At 41.0% G+C, this 27,135-nt stretch overlaps 3 protein-coding genes across 7 annotated transcripts in view, besides 1 other annotated feature; 2 read left to right on the forward strand and 1 right to left on the reverse strand.

Annotated features, from left to right (window-relative positions):
- Ac76E (Adenylyl cyclase 76E) overlaps window positions 1-20,855 on the forward strand; it is a 38,674-nt gene extending 17,819 nt beyond the window's left edge. The window contains exons 3-21 of one of the 2 annotated variants that reach the window (NM_001259909.2): window positions 7,163-7,296; window positions 7,517-7,714; window positions 7,775-7,897; window positions 8,622-8,816; window positions 9,124-9,351; window positions 9,629-9,756; window positions 11,977-12,135; window positions 13,755-14,506; window positions 14,819-14,917; window positions 15,748-15,866; window positions 16,236-16,462; window positions 16,531-16,738; window positions 17,163-17,476; window positions 17,564-17,726; window positions 17,785-17,997; window positions 18,266-18,370; window positions 18,494-18,508; window positions 18,986-19,228; window positions 19,759-20,855. In NM_001259909.2, coding sequence (NP_001246838.1) covers window positions 7,163-7,296; window positions 7,517-7,714; window positions 7,775-7,897; window positions 8,622-8,816; window positions 9,124-9,351; window positions 9,629-9,756; window positions 11,977-12,135; window positions 13,755-14,506; window positions 14,819-14,917; window positions 15,748-15,866; window positions 16,236-16,462; window positions 16,531-16,738; window positions 17,163-17,476; window positions 17,564-17,726; window positions 17,785-17,997; window positions 18,266-18,370; window positions 18,494-18,508; window positions 18,986-19,228; window positions 19,759-19,890 — 3,755 coding nt within the window. In that variant the 3' untranslated portion in view covers window positions 19,891-20,855. The remainder of the gene's footprint in view (window positions 1-7,162; window positions 7,297-7,516; window positions 7,715-7,774; window positions 7,898-8,621; window positions 8,817-9,123; window positions 9,352-9,628; window positions 9,757-11,976; window positions 12,136-13,754; window positions 14,507-14,818; window positions 14,918-15,747; window positions 15,867-16,235; window positions 16,463-16,530; window positions 16,739-17,162; window positions 17,477-17,563; window positions 17,727-17,784; window positions 17,998-18,265; window positions 18,371-18,493; window positions 18,509-18,985; window positions 19,229-19,758) is intronic. The other variant, NM_079449.4, reaches the window with a different exon arrangement.
- Window positions 11,613-11,645: a mobile genetic element.
- Window positions 20,856-21,607: 752 nt separating the features above from the next.
- CG14182 (uncharacterized protein) lies at window positions 21,608-22,707 on the reverse strand. 4 transcript variants are annotated; one of them, NM_001300194.1, is made up of 2 exons: window positions 22,552-22,707; window positions 21,608-22,483 (listed from the first exon to the last, which is right to left on the reverse strand). In NM_001300194.1, the coding sequence occupies exons 1-2, from the start codon at window positions 22,655-22,657 to the stop codon at window positions 22,083-22,085; spliced, it is 507 nt and encodes a 168-aa protein (NP_001287123.1). In that variant the 5' UTR covers window positions 22,658-22,707; the 3' UTR covers window positions 21,608-22,082. The 4 variants fall into 4 exon arrangements, with proteins under 4 accessions (NP_001287123.1, NP_001262083.1, NP_649163.1 ...); NM_001275154.2 differs by having other exon boundaries at window positions 21,708-22,483; window positions 22,598-22,707; NM_140906.2 differs by having other exon boundaries at window positions 21,708-22,483.
- A 1,872-nt stretch (window positions 22,708-24,579) lies between these two features.
- On the forward strand, window positions 24,580-27,086 carry CG17732 (uncharacterized protein; the record flags this gene model as incomplete). Its single annotated transcript, NM_001202206.1, has 3 exons — window positions 24,580-24,662; window positions 24,733-24,942; window positions 25,007-27,086. The coding sequence occupies 3 exons, from the start codon at window positions 24,580-24,582 to the stop codon at window positions 27,084-27,086; spliced, it is 2,373 nt and encodes a 790-aa protein (NP_001189135.1).
- Between the last annotated feature and the right edge of the window lie 49 nt (window positions 27,087-27,135).

A 27,135-nucleotide genomic window follows, 5' to 3' on the forward strand; every position in this document is an offset into this window, starting at 1 on the left:
ACCATCCTGGTCATTAAATATCAAACGGAATTAGCCATATTATTGCGAAGTCCGTATAAAAATAAAAGAAAATAAATAAAGGCATACAGATGTAATTTTATATTTTGGTATAATTTTAAATAAAAATGCAATCATTCGATTTTTCTGTGTACCTTCGAAATAGGTTTCAAACACCCAAAAACGAATTGTTTTTTGAAATTGCTGTTCCAATTATTTGATCCACAGCAAAATTCACCTGGTTCGTTAATTTAAAAGTAGAAGAATATTCGTTGATAGTGTATTTACTATTTAACAGGTTGAATGGAATATATTCTTGATTAGGATCACTAGCCGAGTCGATCTGGCTTTGTCCGTTTATCTGTCCGTTCGTATAAGCGAAAAATCTTTCATTGCCGCAATTTAAAAATGTACAATATAAATAAATGTATTGTATTTTATTATTGTATTATTGAACTAATTGTTTCTCACCAACTTATATTATTATGGCAAACATATTGTGAAATTTCTCCCTCGCACTCCCGCTATCTTAGTAAAGGGTATCTGCTAGTCGAGGAAATCGAGTTTATCGTTTGCTCTTCTTTTATATTGCTTATTATTAGTTTTATTGTTCGTTATTAATATCTATTTCTATTATTTATTTTAAATGTATGGTACTCCTTTATGATATCCTTGATTTTTTAACAGGCCTCTGATTTTTCCCAGTGCACATTTAGGTGTACTAAAACGACCAACAAATGGCTGGATGTGATTGCGCTCATATTTTGCACTCTGATTGGTTTGTGATTGACTGAAAAGTTGTAAATTGATTCGACTGTGGGCAAGTGTGTACCAATGCCAGATAAACAAACCAATTTCGGTGGTTAGTGGGTTCAGCAATAAAACACCCAATAGTTGATCCCCCACACTTGCGGGCCCATAATTGCGGTCGGTGGTGTTTGATGTTTTACAACGATAATTTAATCACAGAACTTACAGTGATAGTAGGAAGCAAAGCCCTTGGGTTTTCTCACCAGTCAGCACCTTAAATTTCCATTAAGAATTCCAGAATAATGTCGACATGTGCCACATACATCATAATGCCGTTGGAAAAAAAATCTGTCACCACCGAAGCGAATCAGACAAATAGAAATTCAAATGAATGCAACTTGCATGCGAAATGAGAATTCCCGTGCAGGCACTTCTGAAAAATAGCACAGCATCGTCTGGAATTTGTATCTGTATCTGTATCTGTATCTGGGTATCTATCTGCACGTTGAATCTGCATTTTGCTGCCGGTCTGGCTTATTATGCGACCACCATTCCTCAGTGCCATCTGTTTATGAGTTGGCATTCATCATCGTGTCATCGTATGCGAATATGAGGCTCAACCGATATGAGATTTGTGCCACTCAACAACACAAGACGAAATATCCCCAACAATAGACCCTTTTCCGAAATTTGCATTCTGGGGTTGAGGGCGACAACAACAGTGCGTCTTCCGATTTTCACCCCAATTCTTTCATTCCGCGAAAATTGGCCCCAAAGAAAAGCCGAGCAAAAATAGCAACCAGCAAGATGATGTATGCAAATTACTTTGACAGTGAATTCGCACCCGGGGCAATGTCAGCGTTTTATTGTTAAAATATGCACATTACAAATGTACATATAGAGGGATGTACATAGATCTTGATAGCTGAGCTCTGTGGAAACTCCACTTTGCATAGATAAAATATATCCCGCTTTAATGGCAAATTGATGGCGAATTGCTCTAAATTCAATCAAGAGATAATTCCTAATCGATGTGCACGTTGGGTGAGTTATGGAATGAAAGGTTCTTGTACGTTTTTTAAATGTATTTTCATCACTTTGTTACGCTTCTTAAAAGTCATTTGTATAATCGATTATTGCCTTAAAATAATAATAATAGAGTTTATCAACTCTTTTTCTAAAAATAGCGTGTAGAAACTGAAAAGGGACAATCCACTGGGACATCACACACTATTTGATCATTACAAAAATGAAAAGCTGAAGCGTTTTGGGTGTCTCATAGTTGATTGGCTTGCGTGCCTTAGAAGCAAAATAAAGGTAACAAGAAGCCAAAACACACGTGCGAAAAACAAGCAGCCAACTCAACTGAACGATACCTCGTACAGTATAAATAGGGACCATTATAAAGTATTAAATTGCCAAATTATTTTATTAAATTTGTTAGTACTTTACATTTTTATCTTTAGATATGGAAAATATTCTATCAATCAATATGTAACATACCCCTTTTTCGCAATGATTACCCTGGAAAAAAATGTGTCAAGCCAGGCGAATGGGCAAAGAATGGCTAAAAGAGCTGGCTGGAAAATAAGTTCTCGATGTCAACGGCAGACTGTTGAGTTGACTGGCTACGGCTTTTGTCTTAGCCATGGCATTATTTACGAGCATCGTGCCAGCGACACGCACAGAAAACCAAATAACCAGCTGCGTTCTTGGCCATAAGGAAAAAAACGATGCTGGGAAACAAGGAGAGTAGGGAATACGTGTCCCACGGGCACGACTTCGTTGGCACGTCTATTACCTTAAGCGTCTGTTGCCAATTTGGATTCCTCTTTTTTCCAGCCACCACATGGCCAAGGGCCACACCCCACTCCCCTCCACCGTCAACCTTCGCATTGACTGCACCTTGACTAATGCGCTGCCAGGACACGGTATCCTTTCAGTTTTGCCATTAGCAAATGCGGTGGCTACGGGAATTTCCTTTGTTTCCGTTTCCGTTGTTATATTGTCACCGATTTGTTGGGATGTGGCTTATTTTCATCTGCCCAATGGACTATTATTTATTCGACCCAGGTGTTGATGGTTTGTGCCAGAGAAGCTGTTGTGATGTGAAGTAAGATGAAGCTGTTCAATTAGGTATGATAACAGCATAAAAATAAATGATAGAAGAAGCTACATGTCTATGTTGATGTACAAATTGATTAACAATTCTACGTATTTCCAAATAAATACAAAAATTATTTAAATAATCTGAAATAACATAGATAAGTTGGAAATTGTGTTGTGCTAGAAACATATTTTACAACCTTAAAAGGTCTTAAAACCCAAGACTCACATATGTATCTTCCGCTTATTCGTGTGAATGGTTGCCTCGGGAAAACATAAAAACCCATCAAATATGCGGCCCACAATTCAGCGCATAAAAGCTTGTAATTCCTGTCTCAGCCCGAAGGATGTAATTTGCAATGTTGCAGCAGGTGGCAGCGGTTGCAACTTGGAGTGGCTGTCAGGCATGTGCGGCATCTGCAGCCACTGCAGCGAGCATTTTGTTGCATTTTATGTTGTCGGCCTGGGCCGACGGGTCGTATGTGCAATATTTTTTGCAACTCCAATGCCTCCGGCAAATGGTGTTGCATGCTTCAAGGCTGCCTTATAGCCAAGGAGAAAAGTATTTTCAAAATTTCAATACGGCAGCTGGGCCAAATGTTTGCTAAATTAATGAAAACTGGCAGGAGCTAACGAGCCAGAGAAATTATAAATGGTCATGAAGCATATAGCTAAAAAGTGCAACAGAGATTTAAATTTTATGCAGAGCTGCATACTCACAAAAAAATATATATTTTGTGTCTGCGAAACTCGGTGCAATTTCAATTAACAGTTGTGGAAAAACTGCCAAAACCGCAATACGTAAATCATTGAAATGTTCAATTGAAAGTCATAAATTGTTTAATATTTAAGCGTGGCTGGTATTGGCATAGCAGATAGCTAAAAAAAAATCATAGGAGATATTTTTATTACTAGTCAGAACAGAGAGCGTCGTACTTCAAAAATATATTTAAATGTCATACTTTAGTGACATGAAATTGACAGCCTGCCATTGAGGCACAAAATCATTTGAATTTACTTAAAAAAATGCATATTACGGACAAAGCTGAAAAATATTGAATATTTTATTAAATGTCTCGGGTTGCACATAGGTCTCTTGAATATTAAAACGCTTCACATGGTGGAAACAGGAATCCATTGAATAGCCCTCGAATGAAACAAAGGACACTTGAAAGTGGGTGAATCCTTCTCGGATTTCTGTCTTCTTACCTCTAAAATACCTGCCCAGCCTGGTGATCAAAAAAACGAAATGGGAAAAACTCTAGATCATTAAATCCAAATCACCTCAAAGCTTCGTGCTCTCAGCATCGGCATTCTATATCTTGTAAAAAGACTTGTAAAATGACTGCAACTTAATTTTACGACATACGGTATTCTAGTAATTTATATGACTAAAGCAGAATATCGTATAGTTTCCCACATCGATTTAAATTATATTTTCCCGCCCACCGGATTGAGATTTCCTTCATGTGCTGCTGGGCTGCAGTTTCGCGTGGCCCGTGGCAGGAACTGTTTTATTACTAAGTCGGTTACCCAATAGCTTAAACCGGAGGATGGATTCGAGCCATCTCTCGCTACGGTTCAGGACTGCTCTGCAACTTTAATGCGATGGCGGTGCACATGAAAATTCGTTGGCAACGAACTCAATCTTCCTAATCGCCTGGCCCCCTCATCTCAACCAGGATGCCAGGATCCATCCTTGGATGCCAGGATGCCCTGACAATGTGTCCGCACATACTTAATCGCACAGATGTGGAGGATGGGGAATCCGTTGCGGATTTCAGCGCTTCAGCTGCGGGATGATATAAAATCTATGCCGAAAGCTTTGGCAAATGTCGTCTCTGCTGTCGTTGTCATCGTGTCTTCGTCTAGGTTGTCTGCAACTGTTTCACTTAAGTCGCTTTATTTTTTATGAGGCAACTTCACTAGGGTGATTCAGTTTGATTGAATGAAAAATTAAACGAACGCTTTGAATGCAAACCGAGTTGAAAATAGAATTTATTTAAATGCCTGTTTTTTCTGTAGCCCCTAAAATAATGCATTCCAATAGAATCCAAATATCGATTCACCCTGATGCACACTAATACACAAGCACACAAGAGCATCTGTCACTCTGCAGTGGTGTGTGTGTGTGTGCTGGCGCTTATGAAAACACAGATACAAACACACACGCTCACACTTCCAGGACCTCGGTTCGTGTCAAAAGAATTTCTGTTTGATTGCGGAGAATAAACAAGTGAAGGCAGCTCCATTCGCCATATAACGTGGTACAGTATGCGGTCCTGTCCTCTGGCGTTTGCCACTCGACTTATTTTATCCTGCCTGTGGCTTTGCCTAAATTTTTCACTCAGTCCTCGTACGAGAATCCTTAACCTAATGCGCTGTCGACAAGGCGTTTAAGTGTGGTCCGCCATTTTTATAGCTCGCCCAGCAGTTGTAATATATATTTAATACTAAATTCTCTACTTATAAATAATAATGCAGTACAAGCGCATTTTTTGTGCTCTTGAGTAGCTCACGTTGCAGATTTCTTGGATAAAATATTTATAAATTATTTCCATAAATATAATGCCGAGATACTAAACATTTTATTCTTCCGCATTCAATTTTAAGCTTGTTGGTCGAATAAAACAAGCTTATCCAAAACCTGAGGCTTATCCCAATCTTTAAATATAAATGCATTCCAAGCGAGTTTATAGCCTTTCCTTTCTTTAATGCCTAATGGCTTTCCTGTTTCCTGCTTAAATGTATTAAATAAAAGAAAGTTGAAAAGAGAAATGCATTAAAGTAGATGTATTTTATTTTTAGCTACCGGGAACTCCAACAAAAGCGAAATGGTCAAAATTATTACCTTCCATAAACAATTTTTAAGTAATAAGAAAAAAGGACTCCTTGGAAATGTTTCCACACCCATTGGGCCCATAATTTGCGGGAAAGTCCCACATTTTTGGGTCCCACTTGACTTGGCCACTCGGACGTTTTCTTTTTTTTTTTTCCTTGAGAACTCCCCAACTTTGGTGTATTGATTTATTGGATCGCCTTGTTTGAGCCGATAATTCTCGTCTGTGTGCGAAGGGTAGAAATCAATTCAGCTGGCAGACAAAAAATAAAAATTGAAGTTACCCGAACACATCTATAAATAGACTAATCTGTTGCCAAATATCCACTGGGCATGGCTTATCTGGCGCGTCGGTGGCCATAAATAAATCAAACACTTTAACTGCCCCCACCGTCAATTAGCGGGCTATAAATCCGTGCGTATCGATTTACAAATTGTATAAAAAATAGCGGGGAAATCATGATGGCAATATGCTAATTTCGTTTTGAGGGTAATTGTAGTGCGTGTACTTTTATCAACTGTCTGTTGATTTATAAACGCCATGGGCGTGTGTTGATACTATTTTCCCTTAATGGCAGCCATGTAAATATAGGAACACGCATGTTTGACTGCCTCGATTTCAATTTTGTGACAGCATTTAAGGCTCCACAACATCTGCAGTCATAAAGCATTCAGGTTTGACTTTTATTTAAGCAATAAAATCTTTGCTACATATCGATTAAGTTATTTCTGTTGCAGCCAAAGGTGATATGTGATTCCGTATTGCATATAACATATCGTACCCGTACACTTTGGCTCCTGACAGCTCAATTAAGTTTCTTTTTAAAGACAATTGTCTGTGAAATTGAAAGGAGGTGGAATGCCATGGATGTGTGGCCTTTTTGCACAGTATTCGATTTCCGGCGTGGGCGTCTGTGAAATGTATGCCAATGTTAAATATCAAATTTAAATGCCAGACGGTCAGGACGTTTCCTTCGGTGGGCGGACAATTAATTCTCTCTCAAAGGAGCCGCCCATCATCACGTACGACCGAGCCACCATAAGAACTTCAGAAATCGCCAGGAGGCAGCTGAACTTTGGCCTGGGATGAAGCAATTAAGATTATAGATTTATGCGAGTCTTAATAAATTCACGGAATAGCTGAGAATTAAATTACGGCCGTTAATTGGACTGTATAAGCACACAAATGTGCACTACTGTGAAAACATAAAGTTATTATATGCAATAATAATAACTGAAGAATAAGTTAGGTGTTTGTTTTTGTAACTTTAAGTTCCCATAACTCTACATTCATGCTTCAGGCACTTTTCTGTTGAATATGATTAATATAATTATATATGCAGTGTTAATTATATATTCTATAAAAAGTAGTATACCAAATTATTCAAGAGCTTTCAAGGCTTTAGCTTTTTACAAGGACACGATTACCTAATGGATGCTAATAAACCCATCTTCTGTCCACTTTTGCAGCTGAGGACATCCACCTAAACGATTTGTATACCCGCTACCGCCAGAGGCTCCGCAAGTCGCTTTTCAGATCGGGATTGTTAACTTCGCTGCTGGCATGTGTTGTGTCCATAATAATTGGCATCGTTTACGGCCAGGTGAGCTTTTACCACACACTTAGATTGCCTGAAATGGCTCACCAAGCTAAAGTACTGGAAAAAATTCTTTAAATAAAATCACTGTTCTAAAGATTTATATGATTTATTTTCAGCAAAAATTCAGTTATCTTAGTTTTAGAAATATTTAAGAAATATTCTTTTTGTAGAAAACATTTCCAACTAATTATATTTCTCTCTGTTTTGTGTGCGGCTTTTTCAGCACCTGGTGCAGACCATGCTCTTAGTCCTGGCTGCCCTAATCTCGGGATCCATTCTCACGGCCCTGCAGTTCCCGGCGGTGCTGAGCTCCCCGGCAGCCGCCTTGGCCTTCGCCATCGTCACCACCTTCTCACTGGGCACCATTGCGGCCATCACCGGGGACGAACTGGCTCCCCTGCCCATGTACGCCCTCTTCCTGGTAAGTCCGGTGCAATGCCACTCCTCGGGGGGATTATTCTACTTATGGCTCTCTCCGTAGTGCATCCACTCCATGCTGCCCATTTCGTGGCCCGTCTCCGTGGTCCTGGCTCTATTCATGACCGCCATTCACATCGTTTACCGCATCGGCACAAGTCCCGACTACGCGCCCAATTTGCCAATGGTAAGTCCATTGCCATTTATTTGCATTTCCCATGGATCCCCAGCAATGGGATTAGTTTCCATATGATGGGAGATTACCATTATGACCATGGAAGAGCGAAGTGGGGATTATTCCGCGAATCGGCTGGGACAATTAATTGGAGGACATTTGGGAGCACAATCCATATTTGGTTTCAATAGCTATTATTTTATAATCCTCAAAGTAGTTTATGCAGAAGTTTAAAGCAGCAACATTTAACATTGGAAATAAATACAATATATAAGACAGTTACAGCATATTTTTCGTTTGTTCTGTTAAAATTGCTACTACTTACAACCTTCCTGGTTTGTTATTTTACGAAGATAAATAGCCAAAGGTAGATTTAAGTTACATGCCACCGAGGATTATACTCTGCGGATACTTCTCTGCGTAATTCAATTTTTTCACTTTTTCCTTTGGCTACAACTATTTAATTTAATTTAATTGCACCAGCTGGGTGAGAAATAATTTGTTCCCCAGCTCGTTTTAATTCCCCCTACTTCACAACTTCCCCAATGGGTTCCCGCTTCCTGCCAATCCGGAATCCCCTGCTCTGTGATTTGTTAATTAGGTTGCATCGCGTTTTCTGCCGCGATACAGTGACACAAGGATAATTGCCATCTCGGGTTAGACACTCATTATTTATGGAACGTGCTCATCCGCTCTTGTTTGTACTATACATACACATATATCCTGCCGCTCTCAGCTCTTCGGGGAGATTGTGATGTTGGCCAGCGCCTCCGTTTCCGGTCTCTACTACCGCATCATGTCGGACGCAGCCCACAACCGGACGGTGGACGGAACCAGGACGGGAATCGAACAGCGCGTGAAGCTCGAGTGCGAGCGGGAGCAGCAGGAGCAATTGCTCCTCAGCGTTATTCCCGCCTACATCGCCGCCGAGGTGGGTATATTTAATAACAAAAATTCATAAATACGTTAAAAAAATATTAACAATTAAACGAGTTATGTTAGATAACTCAAATCTATAACTAAAAATGTCGATTGACATTTCAATATGTAATTTCTAAAATGTATTTGATACAAATATTTAATATTTATATTTGGCATTACATTATTATTTTAAAGCATAATCAATTTTAGCGGAATTTAATTATGTTTTATTATGTGCCAAGTGTATTTTCGTGTCACTGGGGCGTATACGTAATATAAAAGTAATAGCAATTTTGTTGCATGTTCGTCTTTCGCAGGTGAAACGCAGCATCATGCTGAAAATGGCAGATGCCTGTCAGAGAGCCGGAGGACAGGCGTCCACTTCGGCCACCCGGTTCCATGAGCTCCACGTCCAGCGGCACACGAATGTCACCATTCTGTTCGCGGATATTGTCAACTTCACGCCCCTTTCAAGTTCCCTGACGGCCAGCGATTTGGTGAAGACCCTGAACGATCTGTTTGGACGATTCGATCAAATAGCTCAGGTAAGCTAGATGGTGTAATGGAGCTAGAGTCCATAATATTGAGCTTAAAAAGGATCCAAGTCCAAATGTATAATGTGTTGAATGAATGCTATACAGATATGCTCTCAATTTGCTTATTCTGTATATTAAATGACTCAATAATTTCTATATATTATATTCGATTTTATTATAGAAATTATTTGCACATGTATTAAACTCTTTTAACTGGACACGAAACATGGCGACTTTTGTAACCACTCCACATGGTAAATACTAATTAATTGCTCCATTCCCGCAGGAGAACCAATGCCTACGGATCAAGATCCTGGGGGATTGTTATTACTGTGTGTCCGGCCTGCCCATTTCCCGGCCCCAACATGCAACCAACTGTGTCAACATGGGCCTGCAGATGATCGATGCCATCAGGTGAGTGGGTTTTCGCGTGGCCATCGCTTTTGGCCCTTTTGCATCGGTTTCAGACGGTTTGGCTTGGCTTGGTTCGGTTTGTGCTTGGGTTTGGGTTTGGGTGGTGGGCAGTGACTGTTGGTAATGCAAACATTTGCATTGGACCCGTCATCGAGTGTACGACTTGTTTGTCTTTCGCTCCTGGCCGTCCTTTGAGTTTCAGTCGGAGCTGCTTTGGCCACGGCCATTTGACACCGTGATTGTTGGCTTTGCGGCTAGCTAAATCTTTGTTAACTGGGCCAGAAATCGTCCTTTCTTTGGTTAGTTTTGCACTTTGGTTGGGGTTTGGTGGAGCAGACTTGGTAAAGAGGGATTAAAGCTTAAATTAATAGGAGCTTTAATCAATTAATTACAGAAGTTTTACATATTTAACAAATTGAATGAGCCTGTTTTAAATTTTCCTTTGCTAAATATATTGAGCGTAATAAGTAATTTGTAATAATTGTGGTGCATATATAAAAATGTATAAAAAAGCACGAAAACATTAATTTTTCAAAATTAATTTTCATTAAAATGGTGACACCGTCTGTAAATTGCATCTGTTTTTGATATTCGTGCTTTAATTGCCGCCAGAAAAGTAGATATTTCCGTTGAAGTCACATTCCGAATTCCTCCTTTTATAGATGTACATTAAAAACGTATTATGCAATAAAAGGCACACGAATGATATGATCCCAAAAAAAGAACAGGGAACAGCGAATTCCAAAGAGAAACATCATAAAATACAATAAACAATATCGGCACAAAGGCCATTTTATTACACGCGAGAATTTATGCACAAGTGGCCTCAGGACGAAAAGGAAGCTCTCATTTTGGCCTTTGCCGGCCGCTTTCCATGCCATTTTTATTGGTCTCTGTGCTTATTTCTCATTTCTATTGTTTATTTTTCTCCGCTGGCCTTCCTTTATTCCATTGCCCTTCGGATCCGGATCCGTGGCCTTTTAATCTTTGCTCTTAAGTTGGCTTTGTTACGCCCGCAAAATTTGGTCAAAAAGCAGCTCCTACTGTTGACTTTCGGGGTGCTTAACAAGCCGCCAGGGAAAATGCCAAAAGTTTTTGAGCCGAAAAGGCAACATTCATTAAATTATGAATTGCATCTTCGTTTGGTCGCAAAGCCAAAACAATATGAAACTTTAATATCGCCCCGTCGACTTGCCCCCAAAAATGTATGCTACGAATTTCGTCGCAAAGTCATTTGTGTTTTTATCTTTTAGCTCGGAAAATATTTACACAAATTATGCAGCTCAATCAAAATTTGTTAAACTTTCTGTTTCCCTAAACTTTGGCACTCTGAAATTCACAGAGATCCCAAATCCGGATCAAAAATCAGTTTCCTTGTTTGTCCTGTTTTGTGGTCATATCCATATCCTGCTCGCCAAATGGCCAGGAAGGGCACAAACAAATAAAAGCCTGAAGGACTCCCAAGTGATTTGGCCTTCGATGCGGCTCATTTGACCCAACGGCAGGCCAAAGAAAACGCTGGTTAAAGTTAATAAGTCAAGAACTTGTTGCCGACAGTCGGTTTCTAGCCACTTTCTGTGGGACTAGACTTCCTGCTAGGAAGCACCTTCGGTGCCATGAATACACTTAAACTACATATTTCAAATATCATTTATCAGTTGGTATTTTCAGTATCATTGCCGTATTTTTATTTATTAATATGGTGAATACCAAATCAGATATCCGTTACTATATCTTTACTAAAATCGTTTTAAATATATCTCAAGAAATTGGAAAGACAATTAAATAAATTTTAGTAGATAGAACAGAATCTGCCTGCTTAATTTCTAGCCCTGTCTATCCCTTATATGGACAAGCATACGGACAGACGGACATGTTAAGATCGATCGTAAATATACATATATGCGTGGAATGCTTCCCTCTACCTGTAATATATTATAGAATCTTTATTTGGGATAAACGTATTTCTCAGTGTACCTACAATATAAGTAGAGCTTTGCCGCTATCCACCGTCCGATTCCCCATATCATACTCGTCCATCAGGCTGGAGTGGAGTCGACGTGGTCCGCTTGTGTTTTATGGGCCATAAAATTGTTAATACGACGGCGGCAACTAGTCCGTCGTTGTGTGCGCATATCCTTATATCCTTATATCCTTTGTGCTCCCTGCATTGTTTGTTTGCCCTTCGCTCATTTCATTCCCACTCGCTTATTCCGGCAGACACGTGCGTGAGGCGACCGGCATAAATGTCGACATGCGAATTGGCATCCACACTGGCAACGTACTCTGCGGCGTCCTTGGCCTACGCAAGTGGCAATTTGATGTTTGGAGCGACGACGTTACATTGGCCAACCACATGGAGAGCGGCGGTGTCGCTGGGTAAGTGTGTGTGTGAGTGTGTGTGTGTATACACTGGAGAAAATGTTTACAAGCATATATAAATTTTAATTATACCTCTTATCACCAATTTGAAATGCTTTATTATTTATATTTAAATTATTTTTATCTTAAAAGCCAATCTAGAGAAGTGTCTAATTATTGAATAACTATAACAATCCTCTATCAAGCAGATGTTATTAAAATCCTGCAGATGGAAAAGAACCAATTGGTTAAGCTTCTCACATAATTATGAATTATATCAAAGTGTAACTTAGACTTTTTGAGCAGTGAGTGCGAGCGCTTCTTTCATTCCGCCAAGGTGCTTGGTACGAATGACAAAGCTGATGAGCGAGGAAAACAAAAATAAATAAACAAAACGCGGAGCCCGCGGGTGGTGAGAATGGGCTGGAAAAGTGGGCGGGAGGCGCCTCTAATGGCGCTCGGTGGCATTGCAAAGCGAGTCAAGTACTCGTAATGGCAATTTAAATTAGCCTCGTCGTGGTCCCAATTAAACGGGTTTCAGTTCAAGTCTGCACAATATTCGAGTGCTGCAGTTCGAAAAAGAACCAAAAAGTTAGCAAGGAATTTTTTTATTAAATAATACCTACACATGTCCAATTTTAATTAAATGTTTGTACCGCACATGAAGTTGAAGAATTTCAAATGACTTTCATTGTTCTGCCCAAATTTCAGTACATTTTCGCCTTAATGCGGTGGTAATTGGTTTTTATAATTTTTGTGAAAAAGAAATGGATGACGTCGCATTAAAATATTTTTAATACAAAAATTTCACCGTCCATTTAAATCCAATTTAACAGCCATGAACATTTCAAGCATTTGCGTGTAATTAAATTTAAAATATGTTCCAACGATGCTTAATTCTTTTGCCAGGATATTCCGTATGTTTGCTTCGCAAATACCAAAGTCTAAAGCTCTTAGCCCGCTTTCACCAGTTTACTTTCATACTTTCACAAACAAACATACAAGCAAGTTTCTTTTGGTTTATTCATTTTGCGTAGCTAAGCCGCACTCAAGTCCTTCGGATGAATGCTAGCTGAAAATGCTGAAATGTTTTCTTTTATCTTACCTGCGGTCACACACGCAGACTTCAATTATTCGGAATTGAATTGAATTGAAATGCTACAGTCAATGAGCCGGAAAACAGTCAGACGCCTCAATTCGTTCTTCATGCACGAATTGCTCGTCCGGAGCAAAAATATAAACAAATTTGCGTAGCATCCTAGGATAAATGGCAGTAGGCAGTGCCAGGATAAATTATTTGCCTAAAACTGTCTATGTGTGTACACTGAAGAAACAATATTGTATATAAATAAAATGTGTTGGATATTCAAGCTTGAATATATTCTGATTTCATCTTATTGTAAAATATTTCAAAGGATGAATACCTTGGGTTTTTCCAATTGAAAATATAAAATATAATGAACAGGCATACATATAATATGAGGTGGTTCGTTTTTGTATTACTCTTTTTTTTTGTTTACTTATTTTTGTGTAGTTATGTTAACACCTGTGTCTTGCGCATACAAGTAGATTGCTCATACGCCCTGTAAGCCTGCCAGCATTGAACATCATTTTTCATTTGTGCGTTTATCCTGCAGGCGAGTCCACATCACGAAGCAAACTTTGGACTTCCTGGGCGACAAGTTCGAGGTGGAGCAGGGCGAGGGTGGCAATCGAGATGCGTATCTGGCGGATCACAAGGTTGAATCGTATCTCATTGTGCCACCGAAACCAGCATACACCTACAGCGTTCCACGCGTGGTGGAATGCATTGAGCAGAACGATCCCAGTCCCACCACCGAGGAGACCAAGGAGATCAAGGAGACGGATCAATCCCATGAAGCCACCGATGTCGCCGATGTCCTTCTTCCGGTAACTGTGGCTCCACCGCCTGCAATCGTTGACGAGAAGATGTCACCCACCTCGATCAATAGCCAGGAGGCACCTTTGCATGCCCCTCTCGCCTCAGCCGCCTCCATGTCCATTAAGGAGCTGTCCGAGGAGGAGGACGAGGCTGATGAGGCCACTGCCGTCACCGAGCCGCTGATGCACAGGGATCAGGATGGCAAGAATGACAAGGAGCCGAAGGCAAATGGTGGCCATCGCGGCAGTGGTGATTCCGCCGCCTCCGAGTCGGTGGCCAAGTCCGCTGCCCTTTCCCTGCCCGCCGATGATCTGCTCAGTATGAGTGGGTCAGAGAGCGGCATCTCCAACAGCGGAGCCCAGGCGCAATCCTCGAATCCGGCGAGTGTCACACCCACCGCAGCCGCTCCAGCCGGAGGAGCCGCCTCCAACAGCTTGACGGTGGCCGAGGCCCCGGAGAGATCTCGTCGGAAGTTGTCCGTTCAAGGTGAGCATGTGGAGGGGTGGTGCAAGAATAAATTCAACATTACAATTTACTTACTTACCTTAGCAACATTTCACTTTATAATAACTTTTCATTGTTTATTGAAATGAATATATTAACATTTAATCTATTTAATTTCATGCCTGATCTATCCTATAATTGCCTTTATTTTTAAATTCAGTTATTCTGCTCACACTCATTCATTCATCCATCCTGCCATCAATCAAAGGCCGTAATGGGCATTAACACTTCAGTTCTGCTGGCGATAGCTCTTATTTATGTGTCCGCTTTCACACCTCCGTTTCGCCCAACCAGGTCTGATGTCCTTCGCCGACAGACGACGCTCCTCCGGAGCCTTCATCGAAGGACGAAAGCTGTCCATCCACAGCGGAGAAAGTTTCCGCAGTCATGCGGGTAAGTAGCCCACCACCCACCACCCACTGCTCAGTTCACCCAGTTCGCTGGCAATATAAAACGCAACAGTTGAAAATCACTTTCACAAATGAGCTCAGGTTATGCATAATTTTATCGCTGGCAGGGCAACTTTTGCATCATAAATTTATCACAGGCTGCATTTGTTTGCGGATTGGCCTTTGTGAAAACTTTATCCATGATGGCCATGGAACATGTAGAATGGACCATGGACCGCGAACCATGGAGCAGGGCAATTAAGCTTCTTTGACGGACCAGCTGGGCTGATTTTTCTCCTTTTTGGTGGTATATAGTACCTATGAAATGGCGGCTGGGGCAGGAACGAGCTGCACGTGAGGCACCATGGAGAACCATGAGGTCCTGTGCTGGTTTATGAGTTTTAATTTGCCAAGGACATCGAGTGCGGCTTGTGGCAAAGTCACTTTGATGGCATTTTTAATGCGAATGGGTGACTTTTAATGAGCTTGTCTGGCTGGCCACCCAATCCCCAAAGCGACTAGCTGAACTGTAAAAACTGTACTGCTTTTGAGGTGTAATAATGCCAGCGATTTGGGGTAGATTTTTCATTATTAATGGGATCATGGTGGACCGAAATGTTGTCGTAAAATATTGGCTACATTTGGTGAGCTCACTAAAAACTATCACAATGTCACGTAAGTTTACACAATGTTAAACTTTTTGTAAAACGTTTTTGAAGCTATTTGGCAAGTGGTTAGGGTCCATTTATATTGGTTTACATAGTTAACGAATATATATATATATATATATACCAGGCAGGAAAGAATCTTTAATTTTACCATGAACTCTTTCAGGTCATGTCACACGCAATCGTCCTTCATCGAAGATGACCAAATATGTGGAGTGCTGGGGGGCAGATCGACCCTTTGCCAATATTGCCGAATCCAAGCTGGTGAAGAACATTGGACTGGCGGTAAGTTGAGGCCAAAATCTAATAAAATGGCCTCTGGATGGGTGGAGTATGGGAAATCAAATTCAAATGGCCAGGAAATATCAGCAAATTGGATGGGGCCAAAGCTGATTGCATGGTTTATAAACTGAAAACAGTGGATACATGATTAAATAGAATTACTTAATATATTACAATATAAATTATTCATAAGCATTGAAAGGTTAAGTAATTATAAAAAGGTTTCTTTTATATGTATAATATTTGTTTCCAATTAATTTTCAATATAAACATAAACCTAATACTTTATAGGCAATATTTACTGTACCCTAATGTAAGCCAACTCTATTATGTTGTGTGTCCTTCTCGTTTTTGCCCCTTTTCTGTACGCAGAGCATCGCCATGATTGAATCAAATTTACTGCCGCCGGAGCGTAAATGTTTCAATTTTAATTTCTTCGGGCCGCCCACGGAGCTGAAGCCGTTCACCATGTGGTACCGCAATACGCCCCGGGAGGCCATGTACCGCGCCCAGCCGGATACGCACTTCCGGTTCGACCTGATATGCGCCTTCGTCCTCTTCCTCTCGCTAGCCGTCGTCCAGCTGATTGTAATCGAATTGTAGGTGAGATCAACTCGCATTAACGACCCCCTCGACTCATCCGCGCTCTGTGTTCCTCCACCTGCAGGAACCTGGCCCTCCTTGGATCCCTCCTGGCCAGCTTCGTCTCGCTGGCCCTCTTCCTCTACCTGAGCAACATGTCCGTGCCGGACGTGCACGCCTCCACTACGGAGCGAAATGGTCCCGGCCAGGTGGTGGCCAGCAGTCGCTACTTACGGCTGGCCATGTTCGTTGTGGTCAACATTCTCATTTCATCTTGCGCGGTGTTTAGTGTGGTAAGTCTTGGCCAAAACACCCTTTAAGCTGCATTTTATTATACCCATAACTGTTGGTTGAATGTTGAAAGTTGAATGTTGAAAATCATGTAAAACGTAGACAGAAGCGTTCACGACACTATAAAGTACATATATATTATATTTCTAATCAGAATCTTTTCTCCGTCCGCAAGTTCAGTGTCTATCTAATGTTGAAGTCTCGGATTTGCACTAGTTAAATAAAGGGTATTTGATAGCCTATTATTATACCGTCAATCAAAAAAAATGTTTAGCAACAAGCTTAAGTTTCAAACACTTTTCGAAATAATATTGAGTTCAAAACATAATATATTCCCAAAAAATATATTTCCAAATCAGTTATGACAGATATTAATCTATCTTCATCACCTTATAAAAAATATAAAATATAAAATTCTTATTCTAGATAAACTACACTGTGCCTGACGGGGTAAGCAAGGAGCCATCATCCAATCAGACCATCCTGGAGAGCAATTTTTCGAGTGTGTTCGTAAACTCCACCCTGGAGGATGTGCAGCTGTGGGAAATCGATTATGCCATACCCATTGCGCCCGTATTTCTGTATTGCTGTGCCATTAGTTTGGCTGCAATTTCCGCCTTCCTGCGATCCGGATTTATTCTCAAGCTGATTGCCATGCTGGTGGCTGTGATCGCACAGGTGACAGTTCTTGGGTACAGTGATCTCTTTGAGATGTACAACGATGCCAACATCACACACGGGTAAAGAAAAATACTAATAACAGAAAGATGTTTTTTGAAAGCATACAGGCACTTACCAACTTTAAACTCTACTCTCTGTTTTTACAGCTTGCCACTTGAGATCAAGGGCTTCCTTTTGCTTCTGGTGATCATCTTGGTGCTTCACACTCTGGATCGCCAGGGTGAATATGTGGCTCGCACAGATTTCCTCTGGAAGGCCAAGTTGAAGGTGGAGCAGGAGGAGGTGGAAACCATGCGTGGCATTAACAAGGTCTAAGTGAAACATTTAAAAAATCTAGAAGCGATTGAACTTGGATTCCTATCTTTAGATTCTGCTGGAGAACATCCTGCCGGCCCACGTGGCCACCCATTTCCTGCACCTGGAACGCTCCACGGAGCTCTACCACGAGAGCTACTCCTGCGTGGCCGTCATGTTCGCCTCCATTCCCAACTACAAGGAGTTCTACGATGAGACGGATGTGAACAAACAGGGCTTGGAGTGCCTGCGTCTGTTGAACGAAATCATTTGTGATTTTGATAAGGTAAGTTCACTTAACTAATTTTATGTTACATCTTAATGTTACATCGAGCATGAGCTTCATCCCTTCATTTGAGAATGGTTTGATCTCGAATTGAGTATGCTGAGCATGATTCGATCTTGGCTAGATTTTGAGATCAAAATGCTCAAATTGGGATCGTTGATTGCGGTTTTTTTCTCTCTGCGTTTTACTTCATGAGTAACAATCATAAAACATTATTTAATATAATGAGTTATCTCCTTATGATCTTATTAACTATTCTCATTTTTAGCTTCTCTTGAAACCAAAGTTCAGTGGAATCGAAAAGATAAAGACTATAGCTAGCACATATATGTGTGCCTCGGGCTTGAGACCCGGCAAGGAGGACGGCGCTACGGTAGGTGTAATCTTGCCCAGAATTCGATCTAGATATAATCCCTGTCTATCTCGTCTAATTCATATCTTTCCAATGCTTTCGCTAATCCTGTAAATAATATCCTGACTCGATTGCCCAATCTAGTCACGTAGCTTTGCGGTAAGTCTTTAAGGTTTTCGTCTTTAAGATTGTGACATGTTCGCATCTCAAGGAGATGATGAAATGCCCACATTATCAGATCCCATCAGCTTCGAAATTAAATGTATCCAATTCAACCGAAGCAAAAACTCGACGGAATTCAGTTTAAATTCCAACCTTTTCCCCCAATAAATCCCAATCGACCGAATGTTATTTACTGTTCAAATGCCTTTTAATCGCTTCTAAGCACTTTAATTAAATTTTTACAACTACCAAACAAAGAGGAAATCAAATCACATTGGCTCAACAAAGGCCAGAGCAGACCAATAAAAAAAGGGTCGCCAAATGAGGGTCGAATGTGGGGCGGGGATTGGGATTGGGATTAGCTGAATCCGGAAGCAGGAGGCGAAGGTTTCTAGGAGGCGGCAATAAATGAGGACTATATCGAATCGGGTCTAACGCAGTGCTCCTTTTTTTTTTGTTTTTCCCCCCATCAAGGACGAGAAGCGCACGGAGGAGCACAACGTGGTCATTTTGGTGGAGTTTGCGATTGCTTTGATGTCCATACTGGACTCGATTAATCGCGAGTCCTTCCAACGATTCCGTCTCCGCATCGGACTCAATCACGGTCCGGTGATTGCCGGCGTGATTGGTGCCCAGAAACCTCAGTACGACATCTGGAGCAACACGGTCAACGTGGCCTCCCGCATGGACTCATGTGGCGTAATGGGACGACTTCAGGTGAGTGGGTATCCTGGACTCCGAAATTATAGTTCTGTATGAATTCTAACAATTTTTTGCAAGCTTTTAACATTTTAGAGTAAAAGTTTTGTGCGGATAGCTTACATACCTTGTATGAAGTGCAGTTAAGAAACATTTACTATTATATGCAATATATATGCAAACATATTTAGGGATTTACTATACTGCCAATTTCAATAAAGACATAGATGCTTCCATTGATCTAAACGAAACAGGGCCAATGATATAATATTTTCTAATTTTCGGGTGTCACTTAACATGTCTTGAACGGCTCATTGGTTTTGTAAGTTTAGTTTTAATTAACACCACTGCCATTAATTAATCGTTAATAGAGGTTTATATAAGATAGAGAAACTTATTGGAGCTTGTGAGCTCTTCTTGAGGATGAGATTATATCAGTTAACAGACCGCTTGTGTTCAATGTCCATTTGTATTTACTTATGTTCTGAGTTGTATTCTAATAAGTTGATCCAGTAATATCATCTGATATCTACATTTCTCTTCCCCAGACGACGGAAAACACGGCCAAGATATTGATGACCGCCGGCTATGAGTGCGAGTGCCGAGGCCTGACTTATGTAAAGGGCAAGGGCAATCTAGTCACCTACTTTGTAAAGACACCTTTCGATGGGAAATTGTAGATCACCGATCGTCACCCAGTTGCTGTTGATACTATTTAATCTATTTAATGGATATTTATGAACATGTACACGTAGCCTAGGCCAAAAGTCACTTAGAAGCATCTTCTTATTTATTCTTTGCGATTATCATTTAGTTGTAATGGATTGCAATCGCAGGCATTTAAAGTACGTTGCTCATCACGCGCACAGTTGAGTATTGTTAGCAACAATTTGTTTTTAGTTAGTTGGTAGTGTTAAATTGTTATTGACTATTTCGTACGATTTGTTAGCTAATCTTATGCGAAGCCATCACTTAAACAGCGAATATTTATATTTATATACGATTCGAATTAAATTATGATAGACAATGAAATGCAATTTGAACAGCCCCGCCCCAATCCAGAAACATATCTATTGTCTACTATATAGTATCTGCTCGTTTTCATTCTTATCTGAGACTCTTAAGATCTATTTCCCTCTCCACTGCGAACAGCAAACACTAAAAAAAAATCAGTATGTTTAAACTATTCGATTTGATTAAACGACACTAGTTAAATTCTGTAGGGAGAATCAATTAAAGCTCTATATATTTTTTTACTCGGATGTTTTTTACTACTACTAAACTATTCACTACTTCATCTTTTGATATATTTATGTATATAACTATGTAAGAGAAAGCCACCAAAGCGAACTACTCTATAAGATACATCTATGAGTACCTATCGCATCCCAACAAACCACTCGATACAATACCTCCGATGAAAACTCACCTGCTTAGATGCGATATTATCAACCAAACTCTCAAGATTCAAAACTGATTTCGAAGTATCTGCGCTGGAGGAATACAATAAATGAACGGGATGTTTGTTAACACACTAAACACGCTGCAGTAGATTCATTGAACAATATTTGATATTATCAGAAAATTTAATTGATTTTGATTAAATGATAAATAAAGGAAATCAATAAAATATTATTATGTATTCAAAAATGACGTATTTTCTCTTCTACTATTAAGCGCTTATGACAGGATTGTATCATTAAATATATGTAATATAAAACGATGGCATGGAAATTACATCTCGACTGGCAGTAATTTTCAGAGGAATCACTTTTTATGATACAATGGTGTTGAATGGCCGAAAATTCGATCTTGAGTGCCTCTCGTGTTGTAATTGAAGGGGTGGAGTTTGTTTATATGGTCGTCTGCTGTGAAGGAATTTGTAAAGTGCTTCGGCGGCTCAGATTGCAAACAAATCTTGTAAGCAAAGCGTAGACAGTCTTCAGTGCTGGGTCAGCAGTGTTTCGTCTCTTGCAGCCCTTATTAGAATTGGATCGAAAGGAGCTTGCTCAGCATTCTCGGGATCTCGAGTAGCCCCGCGGCCATGGCTACACTCGTATGTATACACACGACGCATGCGCAGACCTCGGGACTCCGCCGAGATCCCTCCTCCAATGTGGCTATATTGCTTCAGTTGCTGTCGCGACCTTCCAAGTGACGGAGCTCCCCGCGAAGATATATGTAAATATATATTTTTTTTGAAGTTTCAATACTAATTCTGTTCAATATTAAATAAGTTGTGTCAATGAAAAACCTGAAGAGTTATAACCGTATTTCCAATAATCGCGAATACGCGCAAGTTCATATACGCATGGACTTTTTAACCGTCTAAATTAAGCAGATCCACATTTACGAAGGAATCAGCACACATTTCAACAATTTCTTAAAAACCTATTTATTTTGAAAGATTGTGAGTTAAATTTGAGCTTCAGACTTGAAGATTGGTGGCACACCGGATTTACCTTAAGCTTTTGAGAACACAAAAATACATGTTTTTCTCAGTTTAAATACAAAATGTGTATTCGTATAACAAAATTGTACTAACTAAATGTTCTTAGGGCTACGCTTATTCCTTAGATATGATCAAGTCTGGCTTACTAAACATTTATCAACTAAATTTATCAATTAAAATAAAATCAGGTTTAAAAGTAAATAATTTTTAAAATGTATCAAGTGCATGAGAGATTCGTGTAGCTCATATTCGAGTTTTCAGCTTATTTAACCTAATTTAAATATGTTAACTAAGATAGAGTGTTTAAAGTGCACCCTACCAATTGAAACCCAAAACAATTAGGGTAAAACAAAAGATGTAACAAATCACAGAGCAAACTGCAAATGAAATGAGGAATCTAGCGATGCCGTGGTCACGTCTTTAGAAGTGCGGCAGGCAGACCTTGCCGGCAAAGAGCTCAGACACGACGGTGATCCACAGGGCCAGGACGAACATGATGTAGGAGATGCCAATCTTGAATGTGTTGGGCAGCTGGTAGGCCTGTCCGCCGATCTCCTCTACGTGGAATCCCAGCGGGAAGACGACGGCCGCCATGCAGAAGAGCACCATGGCCGTGAATCCCACCCAGCGCGCGTACGGAATCACATTCCGGTTGCAGGATGACGACGCCAGCAGAATGACGGTGGTGGTCACGCAGATGCAGCCCACAAAGATGCAGATCAGTGCAATCAGCCACTCCGGCTGCAGTTCGGGTGTATAGCACACTTGCGGTCGGTTATATAGCGTCATGCAGGTCCACATCAGTCCCAATCGGATGTCACCTACAAATATCCCCAGAGATTTAGGATTCATCCAGTGCATCTGGCACTTTCTTGTTTGCCATGTTTACCCGTTCCGGACTCCGTGATGATCCAGTCGGGAAGGGCCAGACTCACAATCGCAAAGACATCGGCCGCCATGAAGAGCGTGGCACTAATTGTCGTTAGTTTATCCATCCTGATCCGAAATTAATATATTTTTATTCCCTTATTTGTGTTTGCTTTTCTACTGCCCGCAATGCACTAAAAAATGCCAAACGGCGATAGCTCTGTATATACTAATCGAATGAACTAGTAATTGGAACTAGCAGTAAAACTAGTTCACAACTAGGCGCGTAAATTTGAATTGGAAATTTAAAACTTTTTCTTGATTTGATGCTGCACTTAAACTACCTTAAAATGTTCAATAAAATTCATCAGATGCTCATCAATAGTAGTATATTCAAATTCTCATTTCATATGGTAAATTCATAAATTCAGTGCACTGATGAACACTGGAGTAAATGTTAAAAAATATAGCAAACTGAATTACGTTTTTGATAAATAAAACCAGACTTAATGGCTTATATTTCCTATTGACTTTTCTTACTAGATGAATAAAATTGCTATAGAAGCAAGCTTATACATATATATATATTCACCAATCCAGTTTGGCGAATCTCATTAAATACGTTTAAAAATTCTTTTATTTTGGCTAGTGCACCTTTATCCCTATTACATTTCCAAGTGTTGGCTAATTAAAATGAAGGGCTTAAAAATGTATTGAAATGTCTTAATGAAATTTACCCAATTTTGACAGCAAAAAAAAACTGCACAAATATTAATTTGGTAAAAGATCAGCTTAACAGTGAGCAAGATTGATTAGGAAGAATAAGGGCCGTAAGTATTCACAAAACTAAAACAAAGCCATCGCAAAAAGTGCATAGAACTTCATCAGCCAGGAATTGATCCGTCTGCCATGCACAGGCATTTGAAACTGGCTGCCTTGTGTGGAAAAATAGAGTTAACATTCCAATTAAAAGTGAGGGAATTGAATGTGGCCACGTCACATTCGCCTGGCCGCCGCTGACGTGTCCTTAGTGTACTCAGTTCGTCCAGGTTGACCCAGGTTATGCCGGCCAGCGCCGCAAACGGGGTGGGTTCCGTTCAGGTGGATAGGTGGATGGGTTGTTAGGTGGATTGGTGGCATAGGTGGCCAGTGGCCATATCTGCCCAGTGAAATCTATTGGGCAAGCCGGCGGTGTATGCCCCATAATTGCCGCTCGGGAGCTTGTGGGTCTGGCTTTTTTTTTATCGCCCGCGGGCCATGTAATTGTCGTATTATTATTAGCAAATTTCATTTGCATTCATTCACATTTCGGATGTGCAACGCAACATTCGCGCGGTTCGGATATCCTCCGGCATTGAATTGGATTCGATTGGATTGGATTTCGTCGCGACATCGAGGAGCCCCAAGCACGAAACTCGATATCAGCTCGAAATCCTGCGGAGGAGGGTCAGCCACAAATGGAGATTTATTTGTTTGTTGATTAGCTCGGTTCCTGTTTACAAATGGATCTAAATTATGATGGGCTGTGGTATCGGGAAATTTGATTCACTTTTAAACACATGAAAGTGAAAGAGTAAGCGAGCACGGCAAGAAATTTTCTCGTTTTAGGCTTATATTAACGAGCCATAATAATAACTTGAAAATATATATAAAGTTTTACATATATCAATTTAATAGTTTACTTTAATAATAATAATCAATTAAGTGATCATTTTTGTACAATACACAATATTTGTATCTAAAGTTTGATATATTTTCATATAATGTATTTATTTAATTGTTAATTTAAACTGCGTTAAACTTTTTTGTTTTACCATTTTGAGCCCAACAATGCATAGCCCCACCTAATGTGCCTACTAATGTTACTCCTCAATATTCTATTTACAGTGAACAAGTTTTGTCGAACGTCGATTAAAGCCAACTCCGCGCAATCGGAAAGTCCCAAGCAGCCATCCTATACCGCAGGCAAACAATAACTACGCTTTTGTATACAATTTTCAATTATATTAAAGGAAAGGGAAAGGTGCTTGCTGGCAGTTCTCAGCACGACATGGTCGTGTCCGAATCAGAATCCAAGTTTCTGTCTGAGTCCGAGCCTCAACCTATGAGTGAGCGCCAGGCTATTGACGACGGGTAAGGTTAATAACTAAACTATCATCGCTATTATCACTAATATACCTTATATATATATATATATACTCAGAAATATAGAAAACCTACTTAGTACTCTTGCTGATGAAGAGGAAACTGAAAGCGAAGTTAATATTCCAGAAGATACCAACCAAAAAGATGTCGGTAGTTCAGATAATGCAGAACCCAAGGATCTAAAGCATAAACACGGAGATTTTAACAGTCCAGCAAAGGACGATATAACCCGACCTCTTGTCCTCGAAGAAAGGCACTCGCTATCCCTGTAAGCCCCATCGAATATGGTATATAAATCGATTAGTTTTAATGGTAATTTTAATAAATTTCAGTGCTGAAACCAAGAAGCGCAGAGAGATTGCTTTCTCCAACGAACTACTTTTCATACCCAAAGAACTCGCACGCAGCGAACTTCAGCAGCGCACAAGGACACTGACTAGATACGCCAAGAATCGTGAGTACCATCTCCGAATGCTGAAATTTCCGATCGGTTCGGGTCGTCCTCGATACGTGGCTAAGAAAATGAAGGAGGCATGTTATCCAAAATCCAATGAAGCCAACCATGATCCCGAAACTACGGACATTAAGCAAGAAGAATGCATTGATGAGCCAAACGAAGTGTTCCAAAATCCAAGGGAGTTACCCCTTAGCATGCCCGATCTGGAAACAGAAATTGGAGAGCAGAGTCAACTATGCGATAATGATGAAATGAACATTATGCTGTACGACTTTGTGAAGAAGGAAGTCGAGTTTGTCTCGGAATCGGAAAAGATAAACCGCAAAATCCTGCAGAGCCAGCGTGAAAGTGTGATAAGAACTAGCAACTCCAAACGCCAGCACTATCCCTACTTTTCGTGGCACAATCCAGAGGGAGAGTGTGGTGATTCGAAAGGGGAGCCGGAAATCGAAGTGGGCTGCTGTGACGTGGAGTGCATGACGATAGTGAAGGAGGAAGTGGGCGAGGAGGTGGACGAGGAGGTGATGATGAAGAAGGTAGAGGAGGAGGAAGTGCGACATACCCAGGAATTAGGGAGTCCTGAACAGGTTGATCCACAACCAGATGAGGAGCTTGAGTCACCTGAGCAACCACAGGCCATCGGCTTCCTTTACTCTTCCACACAAAGCCAGGTTCCTGTGCAAGACCTGGCTCCCGTAAGATCAGGATCCCCTGAAGATTTCGGACAAACGGCACTGTGTCAGCAGTTAATTCACCACATTGTGCAACCGAATGTCTGCAACGAGGATGCATACCACCAATCCATCACGTGCAACAATAACGCCTCCGATCGAATGAATCAAAATCTCGGGCCACATCCGACTATTGAGGCGTCTGTCGCCCACGAGGTATCCTTCCAATGGAATCCCCAAAATGCTGATAACTACACGAATCAAAATCAGCTATTCCACAAGCAGCAGCTGCACATCCAGAATCAACCATACCTGCAACATCATTTCAAATTGCCAGCCAGTCAGCAGCAACACGAAGCGATTTTCCAGCAACAGCAGCAAGCGGGGAAGGATAATCTGCAGCAGTTGAGAGTCTTGTATCAGCGGATCAAGAACCGTGAGAGGAATCAACTGCATCACCTGAGCAAGTCCATGAAGAAGGTCTTGGATGAGCGTCTGATCTGCGAGCGACAGCATGCGGAGGAGAAGCGATTGTTCCAGCTCAAAATGGAGCAATTCAAGAAAGTGGAGGAGAAGTTCAAGTTGGACAGGGAGCAACTGCAGCACCAACTGAGATCCGATATGAAAACTCTCGAGCTGAAGATGGCTAACCAGCAGCGCCAGCTGGAGGAGAAGGCTCTGGCCTGGTCCTGGCACCAGCAGCAGCAACTCCAACAGCAGCAGCAGCATTTGCAGCGGCACCAGTTGCTGATACAACAGCAACCAGAAGCACAATCGCCGCAGCAGCAGCAGCAACAGCACTTTGTGCATCCAGATGCCCATATGAACACGGAGACTTATATAATGCAGCAACAGGCCTTCCTGTACGATCCATCCTACATATACTCAACTGCCTACCAGGAATCAGTGGCGTATCAACAACGCATCCAAGCCTACCATGAGCAGCAGAACTACCAAGCACCCGAGTCGCATACCACGGCAGTTGAGCTGCAGCAAAGATTTCTCCTTCCGCCACCTCCGTATTGCCAATCCAGCAGCAGGACCTGCACCCAAGTTAGTCCCTCTGCCCGGAAAGTGAGGCGTTGTCGCACAAGGATTTCTGAGCTGGGAACGGATCCGTATCCTTGCCAAATAAGAACTCCCTTGCCGCCAGCTTCGCTGATCTTGCCCGGCCACCGGAATTTGCAATCCCAACCCCTTGAGCCCAGAAACGACCATTTCGGAATAAACTCGGTCATGTCCAACTACGTGGCTAGCTTTATGAACATGCAGGCTGATCGATAATTACTTTTAATTACAGTTCATTGTTTAACGAACATTACTTGTGATATAA

Source organism: Drosophila melanogaster, chromosome 3L (assembly GCF_000001215.4).
Source record: "Drosophila melanogaster chromosome 3L".
Lineage (NCBI taxonomy): Eukaryota > Metazoa > Arthropoda > Insecta > Diptera > Drosophilidae > Drosophila > Drosophila melanogaster.

What these genes read in the sequence shown, in the direction of transcription:
- CG14182 (NM_001300194.1), bottom strand. Translation starts at nt 22,657, where the DNA reads ATGGATAAACTAACGACAATTAGTGCCACGCTCTTCATGGCGGCCGAT. An exon ending in CATCACGGAGTCCGGAACGG is followed by an intron (nt 22,484 to 22,551) that starts GTAAACATGGCA and finishes GGATATTTGTAG; the next exon opens with GTGACATCCGATTGGGACTG.